Here is a 20,114-nt window from a genome sequence, read left to right as displayed (position 1 = left end):
AATAAGGCTTATTATGTGAAAATCCCACTGTTTACCTACTCCACCACTGATGACTGATTCCATAATTTGGTGACTATGATTAGTGCTATAATAAACATGATATACAGGCATCTTTATAGTAAGCTTTCTTTTACCTAGGAACCCAGTCATGGTATGGCCTAGATCCAGGGAAGTTTTGTTTCTAACTTCCTGGAACTTCCATACTGCTCTCTATAGTGACTGGACTAGTTTACACTCCCACCACGTCAGGCCACATTTTTGTCATATTTTTCAACCACAGTGTTACTGTGTCAAATTCAAGAAGATATGGTAATCTAATCAGATATTGACAAAAGTATAAAACACTGAGCTTTTCACTAAATTTTCAGAAAAAGTTTTTATTAAAAGCATGCAATTTATATACACAGGTAATTGGTATTGTTATTTTTAAACAAATTATCGTAGAAATATCTTAAAATTTCCCTAATTCTAATTTGGTAAATATTAATAGATAAAGCCTATATGAACAAAAGCTCTTTAGGATCTTTAATGACTGTTAAGAATATGAGAGTCAGATAGCAAGAGGCTTGGCAGTCACTACTACAAACACATCAACATACAGTAATATATTATTTAAAGCTATAGAATTGATTATGAAAGAACTAAGGCCAGATGCTTTTAAAAGTGGCTTTCTGAAGGAAAGCAATTTTGGAAAGATGCAAAAAAAAAAAGATTTCTTTTCATTTTTAGCCTTTGCTTGCCATTTAGAATTTTTTATGTTTTTTCCCTTTTTATAAATTTTATGCATACAGGTGTTTTGCTTGCATGTATGACTTGAGCCATCTCTCCAAGCCCCCGCATCTTGGTTTTCAATCACTTCAATAAGTAGTAAACATAACCAATTTAGTAAAGAATTAATTATTATAAAGAAATATTTTTTAAAAATGTTGGCAAGAAACTGGGGGAATAAAATATTTATATATTCCTGGTGGGGATATAAATTATTCTAGCCACTATAGAACTCAGTATAGCAATTTTTGGGGAAAATAATCACAAAAAACTTTCATACGGCCCAGATTTATATTTCTAGGCATATGTCCAAAAGAGGTAAAGCCAATTATAATTGGCTCCATGTTTATTGTGGCTATTAGCAATAGCCAAGTTACAAAACTAGCAAGTGCCCATTGATGGATTAATATAGAGAGAAATGTGATTGATATGCACAATGAAGTTTTATTCCACCATTAAGTTTGGTTTTTGTTTCTGTTTTTGCTTTTTGTTTATTGTTTTTTGTTTTTTGAGACAGGGTTTTTCTCTGTTTAGTTTTAGTGTCTGTCCTGGATCTCGCTCTGTAGGCCAGGCTGTCCTCAAACTCACAGAGATCAGCCTGACTCTGCCTCCTGAGTGCTGGGATTAAAGGCGTGCACCACCACTGCCCGGCTCACCATTAAGTTTTTTTTTGTTGTTGTTGTTTTGTTTTGTTTTTGTTTTTGTTTTTATTTTTATTTTTATTTATTTATTTATTTATTTTGGTTTTTCGAGACAGGGTTTCTCTGTGTAGCTTTGCGCCTTTCCTGGAACTCACTTGGTAGCCCAGGCTGGCCTCGAACTCACAGAGATCCGCCTGGCTCTGCCTCCCAAGTGCTGGGATTAAAGGCGTGCGCCACCACCGCCCGGCTACCATTAAGTTTTATTAGCAATAAAGAAGACTTTTTTTTTTTCCATTTGGAGTAAAATGGATGAAACTAGATATCATCATATTAAGCAAAATAAGCTATAGTCAGAAAAATTAGTCTCACATGTTTTCTCTTGTGTGTCGAGTATATAGAACTTAGAAAGAGGAACAGGACATAAAAGGAGGACTTGTAGGGAATAAAAGAGAATTAGGAAAAAGGAGAAAAGACAGGGTAAAAGAGATGGTGAATCTGATCCAAGTATGTTATATGCATGTATGAAATCATCATAATAAAACCATTTACTTGTTATAATTAACATGTACATTAAAAGAACCAAATCAATACAATAAAAAGAAACTTAAGATAAATGAAGATGGAAATGAGCTCAGTGCCCTGACCAGTCTCATTGGCAATCAATGTCGCTCACCTTTGAGCATCTTCATGGCCCCGATAAATGTTTCCATATCCACTTCTTCATTATCTATAAAGTAAAGTCATATATATAGCACTAATACTCAAAAAATAATTTGTTTGGCCATTTGCATAATTTTCTCTAGAATTTCTCCCTCCCTTCTAGTTCCATTTCTCTATTTCTATAACAGAAAACCTAACAGCACCTGCCTCAGAGCACTGAAAAGCATCGAAGTGCTTAAGTCCATGCCTGGCACATGGTACATCCTCAATAAATGGCAAACATTTTTATATTGTAATATAAAATTGTATATATTGTAATACTTTTGAAAATAAGGGAATCGGAGTCTATACCTATTGTTTCAATGTAAAGAAGAAAAGTAACACTATACATCTTTTCCCTAAAGTTTGGATATAATGATGGTGATGATGATGATGATGATGATAATGATAACATCACATTGAAATGTGAAATCTAATATGCTGAATTTTTAATATAGTCTTTAGATGTAATACATGACTTTGGGACTTATAGAGCCTTCACAAAAAAAAAAAAAAAGCTTATGCCTGAATATATGGAGACAGAAAAATCAGTAGTAGTCTATGTTTCTATTTTCACATTTGGAGGTCTATTAAAATAAGTTATTGGGATATGAATTTCATTTGCAAAGTTACAAGTCATGTCAATATAGACTAATATTACTCTCCAGCCTCTATACATTCCTGCTAATTATCTTTGTAGAAAGAAAATCTGAATTATACAATGTGTTTGTCAGTTTTATGTCAATTTAACACAAGCTAGTCATTTGGGAAGAGGGACTCTCAACTGAGAGAACTCTGTAAGACTGGCCTATAGGCAAGTCTGTTGAGTACTTTCTTGATTAATGATGGATGTAGGGGAGCCTAGCTGATCCCACCGTAGGTGTTGTCAACCTTGGGCAGTCTGTCGTGAGTTGTATAAGAAAGCAGGCCAACCAAGCCATGAAGAGCAAGCCAGTGAGCAGCACCCCTCCATAGTTTCTGCTTTAGTTGCTACCTCCAGGTTTCTGACTGGAGTCCCTGCCCTTTCTTCCCTCAGTCATGGAACGTAACCTAAGAGTTGTGAGCAGAAATGAACATTTCCTCGCTATGTGGCTTTTGCCTTGGTGTTTTATCATAGCAATAGAAATTCTAACTAAGACAGAAATTGTTACCTGAGAGTGGACTACTGTGGCAGGACTGACAATGCTGATATGGGGAGAATTGTGGGAGGACTTTGGAACTTTAAGTTAAAAAAGCCACCGTGTGTTCAATAAAAATCATACCTAGGAAAAAACTTAAGCAAAGATATTGAAGACCTTTATATTGAGTCCATAAGGCACTGAATAGAGAAACTATGGGAGATACTAAAAGATGGGAAGACCTCCCATACTGATAGGGTAACAGAAATAATATTGTAAAAATTACCATATAAACAATAGCAATCTACAGTTTTATTACTATTTGTTACTATTATAAAAAAGAAACCCAGTGACATTCTTCACAGAAATGGACAAAATAGCCTTAAAATTTGTATGGAAACACAAGAGACTCTAGATAGCTGAAAACAACCCTGAGCAAAAAGAACAATCCTGAAGGTATCTTAATTTCTAACTTTAAACTATACCATAAAACTATATTTTAAAAAATAGCATGGTACTGGCAAAAATCCAGATGCATGACCAATAGAATAAAAATAGGCTGAAGAAGCTATATCCATTTGATTCTTGACAATGGTGCCCAAAAACATACATTGAAAAAACTATCCCCTCCTTATCAAGTGGCAACTGGTGCATGAGAAACTGGATATCCACATATAGAATACACCATCTCTCCATCTCTCACCCTGTACAAAAATTAGTTCAAAATGGATCAAAGACCTTAAGGTAAAGCTGACAACCACTGGAGGGATGTTGAAGAGAGGGACAGATAGCCTTTTAAAAGGTGTGCTTTAGGGAGTAATTCTCACCTGGTGGTAGAATTAAGCAGTTACTCACATCTAAGTTTACGGCATCTCAATCTATCAAGACTTCTGTAATTCTGTAATGATTGTTTTTGAAAAGAGCTATCTTAGGTGACTTAATTGGTATGAGAAACTCCCCAGGGGAACCTCAGAACAAATAAACTCAATAATGTTAACTACTATGAGTGGTTTAAAGCCTCACCAGGAGCTGGCAAGTGTTCAAACAGAACCTGCTCCTCCTCTTCATTGAGTGTTAGGTTCATGTCTTTCAAAACTTTATCTACAGTACTGGCATCAATCTTTTCTCCTAAGGAAACATGACATGATAGAATTAAGGAAGATATGAAATCACATAAAAGTAGGATGTCTATGTGAGTCCTATATACTGTTTGAGATATAAGAAAACTGTGGCTGGGTCTCTGTTACACTTTATAACATGAATCATCACAAAGTAAAATAAATGTCTAGAGATGTATTTCAGCAGCAGAGTAGTTGCTTAGCATGAACAAGGTCCTGAGTTCAACCCCTAGAACTGTAAAGACAGTAAAAGGAAAAATTTTAATTCAGTATAATACCTTGTCTAATTCACTGTGACAATACAGAACAACTAAGTCTAGAAGCATCTTTCCTTAAAGTCTTAAAGTTATAGTCTTTACTTAGTAAATGAACAATTACTAAAGTTAGTTTTCATTAACATCTCTCATTTTTGTTGGTTCTATTTTGCCAAGATCTAAACTATCACAAATGGCATGTTGCTTCTAAAACATAGCATCACTGTTTTCTTCGACATAGAATAGCCAACAGAAATGAAAGGTCTAATAAATAAGCATCTAGTGACAAATTTACATGTAAAACCAACTATTCAACTAGTATTTAAGAAATAAAATGGGTATTTTAAATAAATGTGTTGTTTCTATGTTTTGCCAAAAGTGTGTGTGTGTGTGTATATATATAGTTTAAAATATATTAAAAGTGTATATATATAGTTTAAAATATATTAAAAGTGTATATATATATATATATATTGTTTAAAATATATTAAATGAATATTGTCACAGATAGTATTATTAGTCTAAAATTTCAATTTTGGAGTTGGAAAGATGGCTCGGTGGTTAAAAGCACTTGTTGCTCTTGCAGAGGACCTAAGTTTGATTCCCAGCACCCACATAGTGGTTGATAACCATCCACAACCTTAGTTTCCAGGGGATTTGACATCTTCTTTAGACTTTCAAGGGTACCAAGCACATATGAGGTATTCTTACATACATGCAGGAAAAAAATCATACATAAAATGAATAAATCCAATAAAATCTTTCAATTAAATTTTACTCATTCTTACCCATAGCATAATATCCAACACTGGCTAGATATTAGGCAGTTATTTAATTAGTTAGCTAGTTAACTAATTAACTCTTCATTTACCTGTAGATTCCTTCCCATATCTTATCCCACCATTTCCGTCTCTTTATTAGCAAGTATAAAATAAGAAACTAGATTGAAAATGTAAGTAATAGTTCTACCAACCTTAATAAAATCATGAATGTTAAACATGGCGATACTGAAATGTATAAAGTAGCCCAAAATATGACTTCATTCAATTCCAAATAAACATAAGCATGGGGAGCCTCCCAAAATCATTACCAAAGTTTTGCTTTTGTTTTTGTTTTCCTGGGCTAGAGCAATGGCTCAGCAATTAAAAGCATGTGCTGTTCTTACAAGGGGCTTGAGTTCAGTTCCCAGCATCTACATGATGAAGCTCACAACCACCAAACTCCAGCTCCAGGGAGATCCAACACCTCTGTGAGCATATAATTTTTTTAAAAAAAATGTTTCTTAGAGATAATGAATCACACATTCTTCAAATGTGTAAACATACATCAAAAATCAATACACAAGTTTCTCAGTATCTTTCATAACTCATCAAGAAGACATTAGGAGAAATATATAGAGAAAACATTACTTAGCAAGTGTAAGAAAACAGGAGCATTACATATTTTTCTTTATTATCTCACAAAATACTGTCAAGTAGTCCATTTTAGTAAGCTACTACTCTGAATAGCTTACACTAAAAAAATTTGGCCTGTGACTTCTAGTCCATTAGGAACTCTAAAAGGTACCAGTATATACAAGCTTTTTTGAGAAGCCACCGAAGGGAGAGTGTAGAGAAGATGTGTTGTTGTCTGAGAAAAGTCTCAGACCGTCCTGCAGCCCCAGAATCATGTACAAGAAAACAAAACTCTTTTTCTGATAAGGTGAAGGAAACAGATGTTGGTGAAGGAAGGAGGAAAAAGCTTCCAAGCAGCTGGCAAGTCAAGCCAAGTGGCAAAGTTGCCCATTTACCCAGTGATCTGCTGGGGGCTGATAGGGGTAAACATTATTTCCCTATCCCCCAATTCCCACAGAAAAAATTCAGGGAGGAGGAAAGAAAAAGAGAGCATTTCTATTTTGATTTCTCACTTCCCAAGCTCCAACTGAAGACTGCCTTCAGTCTAATTGTTGTCCAATCCATTTCTCACTCAGGCACCAGAATGAGTGAGTGTTCTAATGTACAAACTTTATTAACTCAATCCCCTTTAAAACTGATTCCTTGTATTTTTAATTCTAACACAGAAGATTGCTCACAATTAAAAACTGCATGCAATATCAATAATGTTAACATGGAGGGAGTAAAATTTCACAGGGTCCCACCCCTACACAAAGAACTACAGGGAACTGCTGACTGTTGGAAGAATTAGCCTCTTCCAGGAATGAGTGCCCTAATTGATTGTCCAATGCAGAGTGGTCAGCCTTGAAACCATACACACTCAAACAACAAAAAAGGACTCAGCATGTTGGATTTATATATATTTGTGTGTGTGTGTGTGTGTGTGTGTGTACACTAAATAGTTGAAGTATAGTACTAAGAAATTCCCTCAAAGAAGGCATTTCTACAAAAAAAGTTTTCACCATAATGATTTTTGGTTTGTCAAATTTGTGTCAATCCAAAGTCATAAGCAATAACCAAATATGTAAACGTTAAGCCCCTGAGAAGCAGTGTGAAAGGGACATGATTGCAGCCTAAAGTAAAAATTATTCATCCCACTATTACTGTAGGCATGAGAAACAGGAGCTCATCGGAAAACTCAGAAGGCTGAAACAACTCAAATATTGTGAACACTGAAAAAATTAAATAAAATCCTTATCACACTGTATGGTACTGTCAAAAATTTTACCAGACTGAGTTTACTCACTCAGAAAAAAAAAATACAGAACAAAAGAGGCACATACAAAAAACTAACCAAAGAAATAAGTTAAAATATCAAAAGAAAAATCCAAAGAAAATTCTTTTAATAACAATAAAACTTTTCTCTTGTTTCTTAGTGAAGAACTATAATTTAACATTAAGAATTCATATTTATCATATGCTAATATGTCTCATAAGTATACTTTGGTTACAACCAAGCAATTTAATTCTAGGTCTGGCTCATTCTTTTTTTTTTTTTCAAGACAGGGTTTCTCTGTGTAGCTTTGCGCCTTTCCTGGAACTCACTTGGTATTCCAGGCTGGCCTCAAACTCACAGAGATCCACCTAGCTCTGCCTCCCAAGTGCTGGGATTAAAGGCGTGCGCCACCACTGCCCCGCCTGGTTCATTCATTTTAACTAATGTTACTTTTACCTTCATGAGGCCCTTAGTGGAAAACTGCAGTCATCAAGATTCTGGTGTCCAGACTAGAAAGAAGAGCTAACTAACAGCCTCCTGTTATGCTGCTCTTTTTTAGTTGTGCTACAGATTAAACATGTATGGCACAAAGGCATTAAAAATTGAGCCTTTCATGGTGTTAACTGGGCTTATAATCATCTGAAAAGGCCCTCTGAGATTTTTGCCAGAGACCTACAACATGTTATTAACTGTCTCCACTCAATGGGGAAAAAACAAACCCAACTTACTTTCGGGAGCAGATGAAAGCTGTGACTTGATCAAATGGTTCAGAAACTCGACCAAATCCAATGTCCCATTCTCTAAAAGGAAAAATGTCAGAGAACATGAGGAAAGTCAATGATAAGAGAAAGCAAACAGGCAACTGTAGTAACTGCTCCCCTGGAAAATACTCTCTAGGCTTGGCTTTGAAATCTGGAGATATAATCAGTCAGAAAGACAGACTCATGGTATCATTCAGACATATACTAACCCTGCATATCCTGCTTTGCAAGGCATTGCTGAAAATAATTAGACCATGGATAATAGCAACTGGAATCTCATTAAGTGGTAGGTAGAAGAAGCCTAGGCTAATCCATGATGCAAACACACCTCTGCAGATCTGGAAAGTTCAAGAAGACTCATTTCACTGAGTAAAGGTACTTAGAACATTAAGTACTTACCCCTGGGTGTCACGTTCTTCAGGGCTGCCTCAATCACATCTTGGGGTAAAACAACCCCCGCATTTTTCAAAATGGAAAGTAGATCATCAGAATTCACCTCATTTCTCCTAATGGAGGCCAGAGTTTTCAAGGGACCTTGCATTTCTAGGTGCAAAAAAAATAAACAATGTATAAATTTCAAAAACACTGAAATATCCTGAATAATAACCATCATGTCTATTATTTATTGCAGCCTGACCTTGCTAAACTATGAGAAGTGTTTTGCATGTAACATCTCCTAATTTAAACCACCCCTCAAGTGGGGAAGTCACTCTCAAATTTCCCTTGACTTATGAAGTAAGAAAGGAAAACAGCTTTGGAAAGACTGTTCTGTCCCTAAATTCAGTTATTAATTGTGAAGTCAAGTTTAAAGGTCAAAGTATTTAATTTATAGTTATCTATGATAACTAAGTCACTGTAGATATTTAAATCTGAGAGTTAATAATATATACACACACATACCATATATACTTATACACATATATATACTTATATATGTGTATAAGTATATATGGTATGTTGGTATGTAAGTCATGAAAGAAGGAAGGAGACCATGAGAGGGGCAAAAGAAATCTTATGGAATGGGAAGAAGAAAGGAGTAATAGAATACATGTATCATAAACACAGAAAGGGAGATGTTGGAGGAAGGGAGGAGTCAGCAAAGAGGGGATACAAGAAATTAGAGAGGAGAATAGATGAGGAGCAATAAGAACTAAGTGGCTATGAAAATTCCATTAATGAAGCTTATTGCTTTGTATGCTAATTCCCTTGAACATCTAATAAAAATTTTAAATTAAGTTTGAAAAAATAATATTACGTAAAGAGCAATCTCAGAATATTGACTTACACTCTTCAAGATTTCCTAAAGTAACTCACTTGCCAGAAACTGGAAAACTGCTGGCCAGTGAGCTGGCACAGTGGGTAAAGGCACTTGCTGCCAAGTCCGACAACCTGAATTCTCTCTCCCAGACCCTCATGGTGGAAGGGGAGAACTGACTCCTGTACATTGTCCTCGACCTTCAAACATACATTCTGCCCATACAGACATGCATGTAAATCAGTAAATGAAATGTAATTTAAAACCGAAAACCTAGTCATAGTTTGACTACCCTCAAGTATTTATTTTCCTTAAAGTGAATTGCTCACATGCATCAATACACAAAAATACCACATAAGATGGCATTAATATGTCGATAAAATGTAATATTGACTTTTGAAATTATATGTATAAATTATTTCCAAATACAAAAACTCTTAAGCTCTGTAACCATCATTTCATAAACACTAACTCCGTAAGAAGTTTATGAACAATACATCTATAAAATCTATCTCATCAGCCCCATTCTGAAGGATCAAGGGTAAAATACATAGACTTTTGAATACATCCCAAATCTTGGATCTGAAGATGAATTTACTTTTGTAGCTATCCAAAGTGAACCTTGAATGAAGTTCTGCTTCAAGTTCAGAAAGACAAAGACTAAACTTTAAACTACCTCAACACTTCTCAAGATATGGACTACTCCAAACAGACCCAGAGAGTCCAGAACAGTTGTAGATTTATAACCTAGTATCAATTAAACTTTGACAATTCAAAAGTTACAAACACATCTCTTTAAAATGGAGACAGTAATTAACTAAGTATATCAAAGCCAGATTATATCCAATGTTCCACTGGGGGTAGTGGATTAATGGGAAAACTCTCATGAGAGAATTCTCTTAAGTTTTAGTACTTTTCCTTATTCCTATATGTTTCAGCAGCGAAACTCATAATAAAATCTCCTTTGAATAAAGAGCTAATAGGATGAAAAGGAGGAGGGAACAATAGGTTCACTCCCCCAGGATTTCAGTAAAATAGCCAACTGGTCATCCATCTTGTATTACAAACTTGGACAGAAAGATGAATCATCCAGATAGATTTGGGGTATTTACTGTTTATTTAGTGACACAGAAAACATAAATCAAGAAAAGCTCATGACTGGATCCCTGTTGACTCTATAGCCAAAGCATATTTGCTGTATAAATGTGTGTTGCTTAATAAAACTAGAAACTTCACAAATGCAAGTAATGGAAATGAATCTACTCCCTCCCAAGCTGTCTTTTAAGAATTCCCACTTACTTGAACTTTTAGTAAAATATGGTGTTTCTTTCAACTTTGTCAGCCAATCTTTTAAATCCGCATTCCCCTCCTCTGAAAATGAAAGAATGGGCGGCTTTTGGTTAAAAGTTATGTATGTTAGCCGGGCAGTGGTGGCGCACGCCTTTAATCCCAGCACTCGGGAGGCAGAGGCAGGCGGATCTCTGTGAGTTCGAGGCCAGCCTGGGCTACCAAGTGAGTTCCAGGAAAGGCGCAAAGCTACACAAGAGAAACCCTGTCTCGAAAAACCAAAAAAAAAAAAAAAAAAAAAAAAAAAAAAAGTTATGTATGTTTACTTAACTTCCAAAACTAAAGCTATTCTTGTGGCTTTCTAACTCTGGGTCTGGGATACACAAACTCAGAATGACTGAAAAGCAATCTGGTTAGAGTAGCTCTTAAAGTCTTTCTTTGGGAGAGCCAATGAGCATGATACATGAGTTTTACCTTAAACCAACTACAGTGGTTGCTTTGGAGTGCTTCTCCCAGATTTTATAGTCTCTGGTTTTTGGCATTACAAGTCCCACATAATGATTACACTTTCATGGTGATAATTCACTCACCAGAAAGTAAGTACTGGACATGAAACTCAACCATGGTATCTAAAGAAGACTCTACCTAAAATGCGTATACATATCAGACAAGAATGTGTACAGTCCTTTGTTTTAATCAGTCATTTATTTGGAACCTAAGGAGAAACCAGCACCACCAGGCCTCCATGTAAGGTAAGCAAATGATGGCAGGAATTGAAAATCACCAACCTAACTCTTTGAGGATTCTGGGGAAATCAAATTGGATTTATTTCATGGAATTGATATAGCTTCACAGTCTCTGACCAGTAGTAACCTGTTATTTAAGTCTCAAAAAGTAAAGAGATGGGAGGAGAAGGGAAGATTATATTTCCCTAGAATGCTCAGTATAAGGAAAAAGAAAAAAAGTTCCATCCAGTCTGCAAGGGAAAATCAACTGTTGCTGAACTTATTACAATTAATTCTGAATCACCCAGCTCCATGGATTTATGAGTGAAACTAAATACAGCTTTATGTGGACTTTCAATAAATGACTCTGGCCAGGCAGTGGTAGTTCATGCCTTTAATTCCAGGACTTGAATGGCAGGTGGATCTGTGAGTTCAAGGGCAGCCTGGTCTACAGAGTAAGTTCCAAGACAGCCAAGGTACACAGAGAAACCCTGTCTTGAAAAACAATAGATAGATAGATAGATAGATAGATAGATAGATAGATAGATAGATAGATAGATAGACAGATCAATCGATCGATAGATAGATAGATGATAGATTACTCTGAAAATGAAATACATACTATCAACAGAAATGTCTGATTCCACCTTCTGTAATTCTTCATCTGGAACATGAAGTCCCAGGCCTTTGGAAATAAGTTTCATATCATCGATACTAATTTTTCCACTGGCGACTTTGTTCAGAGCCTTTGCAAGTTCATTAGCCTCTATCAAAAGGAAATATTTTCAATTTAGATACAATTAAATTCTAAATAACAAACTTTAAACTCTAATTCAAAAGTTAGTATGGACAGTTGCATTCTTTCATTTAGTGGCACGATAGCCCAGTTCGATTTGCATTAAGTAGTTACTTGCTCTAAATATGTATTTAATCTTCACTTAATATACATCAAATAGAACCAAATGTAAGACAAATTCATAGAAGAAATTAAACTTCAGCTAATAATTGAAAACTAATGTTAATGGAAAGGGGAATTTACTCTCATGTACCTGTCTCCATTCTATTTAAAAACAAACACTTTAATAGGGGCTATTATAATAATAATTGGTATAAATAATATATTAATAAATTCAAAGGAAAAAAGTACCAAATAAAGAAAATAAATGTAAAAAAAAATCCCTGAGGAATATATAGTGACCTATATAGTTAGTTGTATATGTATGTACTGTACTTTAAGTAGCTTGTCTAAGAACAGTCAAGAAAATATGAACTATCTTCAACAAAGGTGCTAAAGATGTGCTAAGAAAAGTCTCCTCAGTGAGTGGTTCTGGGAAAATCACATTGCCTCCAAAAAAAAAATTAATGCTTAAAAATGAGGCTAGAGCCGGGCGGTGGTGGCACATGCCTTTAATCCCAGCATTTAGGAGGCAGAGGCAGGCAGATCTCTGTGAGTCTGAGGCCAGCATGGACTACAGAGTGAGTTTCAGGAAAGAAGCAAAGTTAACACAGAGAAACCCTGTCTCAAAAAACCAAAAAAAAAAAAAAAAAAAAGAATAAAGCTAGAAGTCTATCTCTGAGAATATACAAACATCAATTCAGAATGAATTAATTTAAGGCCTGAAACCAAATAATAAATAATAAATAAAACTACAATAAACAGGAAACTAAGAATTAATAGTAAAGTTGTGGGTAGATGGTTAATAAGTAACATGCTTGCCAAAAAAGCATGTGGACCTGAGCACCCATATAAAAAGCAGACACATGTATATGCAGGTAGGAATGGGAGGGGCCAGGAGGATCCTTAGAGCTTATTGGGCAGCCAGTCTAGCTAGATCAATGAACTCTAGGTTCAGTGAAGGAGACCCAGTCTCAAAAAATAAGGTAAAGAGAGGTTGAGGGAAATACCCAATGTTGATCTCTGGTTCTGCACATGCACATTCACATGTGTGTATACTGAGAGAGAGAGAGAGAGAGAGAGAGAGAGAGAGAGAGAGAGAGAGAGAGAGAGAGAGAGAGAGAGAGAGAGAGAGAGAGAAAATTAATAAATAGGACTGGGGTATAGATTTGGTTCCCCATACTACTAAGGAAAAGAAAGGAAAGAAGGAAAGGGAGGGAAGGAGGGAGGAAAGAAGGAAGAAGGGAGGGAGGGAACGAAGAAAGAGGTTAATAAACAATGTTAAAAACCTGACTTACATACACATAAGAAGCTCACCTTCATCTAAGCCCTTACACTACTGTGTTTCATTTATTCAATAAGATAAAATATTAGCTATATTTTGTGTGTAAATAGACAATCCCTTTCAACAATGATGGCTCTTTTTCTAAATTCTAAATGTACACAAAGCTTCTCAATTATCCTCACCTCTAAAATCCTGTAGACGCTTATTGCTCTTCAATGCTAAAAGAGCAGTCCTTTGGGAAACGTCTCCATTTTCTATAAATAGAAAGGCAGCACAAAGATTAAATTAACAGTTAAGAAACATGATGGATATCCATAGTGAGCTACATCAGTTTGCTTATTGCCCCCTTCGAGCATGTTATATAGTTTTCTGTACTGTGGACTTTTGTCCAGAATGCTACCCACCATGCATCTATTCAAACCCCACTCATGTGAAAACCAGTTCATCGTTTACTTTCCTTAAAACACTTCCCTTCAGCCTGCATTCCTCCTAACTACTACTCTATCCCTTCCCTTTCTATCACAGGCTAATTTCTGGAAAGAAATGGTTTTATTCATATCTTCCAACTACCAGTGGCTAGCTTCCATCAACCACCACTAAACCTGTTCTTATCAAGTCTACCAGTTGACTACTTACCACCAAGCTAGTGAGTACTTCCTAATTCTTGTCTAATTTAATATTTCCCGCCTTCAAACTGACTTCACTTTCCTTTGTTAATACGGCTACCTCTTGATTTCTTCCCCATCATTCTGGTTAATTCTTAAGGCCCTTATAACTACCCTTTCTTTATCACCGCTACTTAACCGAGGGCATGCCCTGGTGCTCTGTCCCTGGCTTATTCTCACTTTACCCAGCATCTACACTTAGCTGTCTTCTAATTATGCACTATATGTGGATTGCTGTGGGATGGTCTGTATGTCAAATTGTTCTGATTGGTCAATAAATAAAACACTGATTGGCCAGTGGCCAGGCAGGAAGTAGGTGGTCAGGCAGGAAGTAGGTGGGACAAGGAGAGAGGAGAATTCTGGGAAGCAGAAGGCTGAGGCAGAGACACTGCCAGCTGCGGCCATGACCAGCAGCATGTGAAGACGCCGGTAAGCCACCAGCCACGTGGCAAGGTATAGATTTATGGAAATGGATTAATTTAAGCTATAAGAACAGTTAGCAAGAAGCCTGCCACGGCCATACAGTTTGTAGGCAATATAAGTCTCTGTGTTTACTTGGTTGGGTCTGAGCGGCTGTGGGACTGGCGGGTGACAAAGATTTGTCCTGACTGTGGGCAAGGCAGGAAAACTCTAGCTACAGTGGATGACTTCAAAGTTTCTATTTCCAGCCTGGACTACTGTCTATTGCACATTTTCAGCTTTCTGTTTACAAAAGTATCCTAATATAAATGTTTCATCTTTGGGTTAAAACCTGAAGGTTTTCCTGTATCTCACATATGAAAAGACATCAGATATTCTGGACTACTTGGTGTCCCTTAATACTGCTTAATGTTTACATTTTGTACACAATGAACTTTCTTACCTAACTCTTTGGATGTTCCTTCCCTGTGTCTCCGAATTTTGCCAAATTCCAACTCATATTTCAGATTCAACTCCAAAGTCATCTCTTCTAAAACATCTCTGTTGACTACCCTATCACCCCGTGTGGATTTGGTTCCCATTGTATGTCTTCTTATACAGCAAGCTTCATGTTGTATAGCTGAAAATGACCTTGAACTTCTCATCCTCTTGCCTCCCCCCACTGAGTGCTGGGATTACAGGGCCATTCCACCACATGAGGTTTCTACAGGACTAGATCAAACTCAGGGCTTCAGGCAAGGCATGCACTCTGCCAGCTGAGCTACATTTCTAGCCACCACCCTTTTGTCTTCCATGTCTTATCTCACCAAATGTTTTCAAAATGCAAATATTTTTATTTATTTTATATGCTGCGTAGTACATAACCCCTGACATATTAAAGGCACTGAATGTCAGGTTGATCACATTGCACAACATGAGCTGGTTCTATTCACATAGATGACACTAGATCCCTGATGTGATGCCGTGTAGTGCCCCAGTCAATATAACTAACGGAGCAATGCCCAAGCTCATTTAATGATGAATAAAAGAAAAATGTCCTAGGAATTGGCTTTATTTTGCCAAGTTTTTTATTTTCACTTTATTATGTTTTAAATTTTTTAATTTTATTTACTACTGGTATATATTCAACATACAAACTGACACATAGTTTCATACCATGTATTTATAATCTTATTTTTTTACATTTACTTTGCTACCATCACCCTCTGGTTCTCCCCATACCCCACCAGCCCCCTTCCTTATCCTATATAGTTCCTTTCTAACTTTAGGAATCAATTTTTTTAAAGTACACACAATAGCTTCCAAATTTGAAAATCCTCTGTCCTATTGTCTGAAAGCTTTGGAAGTTCTCACCCAACCTCATGTCATAAATATCTCAACCAGAGCAGAAAGACCCCTCTTTTTCTTCCTAACAGTTTCAAATAACCCCAGCCCTCCCAGAGAATCACTTTACCTTCCTTAATGTTCACCAGGTGTTCAAAACAAATCTGCCTTAACCAGTGGCATCAATAAATGAGACTTTAAAGGGTGGTGTTAAAAATGTTCATTAAACTTATTTAAGATGTTCTATTAGCCAGAGTGGCACTGGGCATCCACAACCTCAGGAGTCAAGAGTTTGAGATAGCCTGGGATACACAATTCTAGGGCAGCCTGGACTACATAGACACTGTCTCAAAAGCTCAAACACACAAAGGTATTTATTAAACTTAATGTTGATCTCAGAAGAACAATTTTGTTAAGGCAAACAGACTGACAGTGGTTATACGTACCATCAGCATTAAGCGTTTTCTCTAACATCTGCTGTTCCTTGGGTCTTAAAGGAATATTGAGGTCACTAAAAGCATCTTTTAAGTTGGCAACTTGAATTTTGTCGGAGCTCATCAACGTGGTAGTATTAAGGGCTGTTTGTATATCTGAAAGCAAATGGACAGTCAAAGGCACTTCATATTTTTTCTTTGTAAATGCTTTTGTGTTCTATGTGATGAATAATAATATGCCAATAATTTATGCAGCTTGCCAAAAATATAACACAACATTGTCTCCATGGTTCCAAACCTAATCAAATTAGACATCAACTCCATTATCCTGAGTATTTCCTTGAGGTGACCAGTTGTTTTGATCTCAGTATGAAAAACTAACAGGAACTGAAGGGCTGGAGTCTGAAGAAGGAAGACCACTTAACTTAAGAGTTAGAGACCAGCCTGGAAATAGATTAAGACTCAGTTTCAAAATGAACAAATGAATAATGAGAATTGGGCATGGCATTAAAAATAAAAGAATCCCAGTGTTTAAAAATATAATTCAAAATGGCCGGGCGGTGGTGGCACACGCCTTTAATCCCAGCACTCAGGAAGCAGAGCCAGGCAGATCTCTGTGAGTTCAAGACCAAGCTGGTCTACAGAGTGAGATCCAGAACAGGCACCAAAGCTACACAGAGAAACCCTGTCTTGAAACCCCCCCCCCAAAAAAAAGACACTCAAGAAAATAGAGACTAGCAAAGGACTTGGAGAAAATAATTGCTAAGCATGTATCTGATAAAGCACTTACATCCATAATATATAAAGAAATAATAAAGATAACCCAACTTAAAAATGAGGAAAAAATATGAACCCAAAGAAATATAAAGAGAAAAGCAAAGAAATGAAAAGATTTCAACATCATTAGTCACCAGGAATATACAAAGAAAATCACAGTGACACACTACTCAGACTTGTGAGAACAGTTACATTACTACTAATGTAATTACTAATCACAATTAACAAGGATGTGGAGACACTGGCATGCTCAAATACTTCCACTACTGATGCCAATGGATAAAAAAGTTTGTAACCACTTTATAAAACAGTTTCTCAAAAACTTAAACATACATCAAAATATGGCCCAGTCATCAACCTCTTGGTAATTAACCAGAAGTAAAAGCATGCTTATATGACAACCTTAACATGTATGTTTGCAGCAGCTTTTAGGTGAAAGCCCCAAACTAAAGACATCATATACCACCAAGTCAACAGATAAACTGTACTATACCTATAAAATGGAATAGTACTTGGTAATAAAAGAATGAGTTACTAAAGCATGTCAGGCATTGATAAACCTCAACACTACTGTGCCATGTAAAGGAAGCTACCAAAAAGGATTTAAATTCAAACATAAATCTTTAGTGACAGAAAGACCTGTGACTGCCTAGGGGTAATAAGTAGAAAGAAGGTAGAGAAGGCAGGTGACATTATCAAGAGATGTGGAGAAAATCTGGGGGTAGAAAGTGTTTATTACCACGCACAGGCCAACACTTCACCAAATCGGGCAGTTTAAATATAAAAACATAATTTTATGTACAAGTTATTTTTCATAATGCTACTTCAAAAATAGTATCTTAAGACAATGAAAGCCTTAAAAAGTATTTGAAGTCAGACGGCATTTACCCACCTTCCAATACAGAATCTGGTTTATGTGTACTTAAGTTCTCCAAAATCTGTTTGACACTTACTTCATCATTTTCTAAAAAATAGAAGGTCATAATTATAAAATGGCAAAGTGCTAGTGCTACTAATCACTAAACGACAGGAGGTGGGACAGGCAGGTGCCAATAATCCATCATTAAACAACTATGACAGAAGATGGAAATAGCCAAATATTCTAACTTCTGAAATGTGACAGGATTAAAACCAGAGCTATCTGAGATAGCTCTACCAAGAATCTCTTCCTTCCAAAAAGTTTTAACTATTTTTATTTACTACTTGGCTTAAAAATAAAATATAAATTTTACATATGAATATAAATATGTATATATGTAAAATAGACTTGATCTGGGAAACACAGAGTATGACTGATAAATATCCCCAGGAGAAAATAGCATGAATTTTAATGCATTTTCAATATGTCTACCTTCTGTTATAATCTTCTAGCCCATCTATCTATGTATGCCTTATTTTTTGTTATATCTCAAAGGCCAGTTTGTCTCTCAATTGGAAGAATAACTTTAATCAGAAAAACAGAGAGAGGCCTGGGATATGGCTCAGCAAGCCAAGTGCTTGCCATGCAAGAATGAGGACCCTAGCCACCAAGTAAACACCAATTGGTGTGGTGGCTCACCTGTAATACTAGTTTGTGAGAAGTGGAACAAGGGATCCCTGAGCAAATATATAGCTAGACAACCTGAATTTGCAAGTTCTGGATTCAAGTGAGAGATCCTGCCTCAATATCCAAGGTGAAGAGTGACTGAAGACACATACATGCAAACACATGTGCATACAGGCACACAGGTGCACAAACAGAGGCACACACATGTGCACAGACACAGACACACAGAGAGAGGGGGGAGAGGGAAAGGGGAGGGGGAGGGAGAGAGAGAGAGAGAGAGAGAGAGAGAGAGAGAGAGAGAGAGAGAGAGAGAGAGAGAGAGAATGTGGGCAAGGATATGTTGAAAAGGTAATCCATACATGAAGGGTAGGGAAATAAATTAATATAGCCATTATACAAGAAACTATGGAGATTCATCCAAAAATTAAAATAGTACAAAAACAGTACTACTATATGATCCAGAACTCTAATTCTGGGTGTACACTAAGGAAAATTGAATCTGGATATCAAAGAAATAGCTGCATGCTTGTGTTCATTGCATCATTATTCAAACAGCCAAAATATTAAACAAGTGTTAAGTGTGTGTTAATAAATGAATAAAGTAGGTAGGATGATCACACAGACACACACAATGGAATACTATTTGGCTTTCAAAAGGAAAGTTTGTCATTTGAAACAATAGAGATGAATCTGAAGGACAGTGCATAAAGTAAAGAAAACTATGTAGAAGATAGAGCATGGGAACTCTGACAAAGAAAAACAGTCAGAAACAGAGTAGAATGTAGGGGAAGAGGCTGGGGGTGGAAGAGTGAGAACTAGAGATGAGTAGTTGGTGACAGGGAAGAAAGTTTCCATTATACATGGGCTGGAGTTCAGGAGGTCCACTGTACCGTAAATGACTGTAATTAATAACGATACATTCTACTTGAAAATTGCTGAAATAGATTTTAAATGTCATCAAAAAAATTATAAGGATGTGAGACAAGGAATGGGTTATCTTAATGTAATTACTTTACACAACATACATGTACCAAATATCATTTTCCAATTAAGAAATAAACATATTCACTAATGAAATATATTTATATATGCAACAGGATTCCAAGAATGTAGTAAGACTAAGAATTCATTAGGCTTCATACAGATTGGTACTTCAAGGAGTATGGGAGAGGGGAATCAATGAAACTAAATATGTCTGAAAATGCCAAAGGGAAATTATTATGTTTAGCTAATTAAAAAATATATATAACAATAGGGGGTTAGGAGGATATCCAACATTTAAAAAATTGCTGAAGGGTCTAGAGAGAAGATTTGGTGGTTAAGCACTTGCCATGTAAGGGTGAGGAACCAGTTGAGAACCCAGAACTTTCATAATGCACATATATGTTGTAGGATATTTGTACACGGTGTGAAGGTGTATTGCTGTGATTGGTGTAATAAAGAGCTGAATGGCAGATAGCTAGACAGGAAGAGGTTAGGTGGGAATTCCAAAGA

General features: G+C 36.2%; 1 protein-coding gene across 1 annotated transcript in view; it reads right to left on the bottom strand.

Annotated features, from left to right (window-relative positions):
- Efcab3 (EF-hand calcium binding domain 3) overlaps nt 1–20,114 on the bottom strand; it is a 419,664-nt gene that overhangs the window by 299,676 nt on the left and 99,874 nt on the right. The window contains exons 31-39 of the mRNA XM_076543522.1: nt 17,967–18,038; nt 16,310–16,453; nt 13,638–13,709; nt 11,898–12,041; nt 10,563–10,634; nt 8,408–8,551; nt 7,976–8,047; nt 4,250–4,354; nt 2,083–2,136 (exon numbers count right to left, since the gene is read on the bottom strand). Coding sequence (XP_076399637.1) covers nt 2,083–2,136; nt 4,250–4,354; nt 7,976–8,047; nt 8,408–8,551; nt 10,563–10,634; nt 11,898–12,041; nt 13,638–13,709; nt 16,310–16,453; nt 17,967–18,038 — 879 coding nt within the window. The remainder of the gene's footprint in view (nt 1–2,082; nt 2,137–4,249; nt 4,355–7,975; nt 8,048–8,407; nt 8,552–10,562; nt 10,635–11,897; nt 12,042–13,637; nt 13,710–16,309; nt 16,454–17,966; nt 18,039–20,114) is intronic.

The sequence above is a fragment of the Peromyscus maniculatus genome, chromosome 8 (assembly GCF_049852395.1).
Source record: "Peromyscus maniculatus bairdii isolate BWxNUB_F1_BW_parent chromosome 8, HU_Pman_BW_mat_3.1, whole genome shotgun sequence".
In the NCBI taxonomy this organism is placed as follows: Eukaryota; Metazoa; Chordata; class Mammalia; order Rodentia; family Cricetidae; genus Peromyscus; species Peromyscus maniculatus.
The sequence above is the reverse complement of the archived record's forward strand: the minus strand, read 5'-3'. Positions and strand labels throughout refer to the sequence as shown.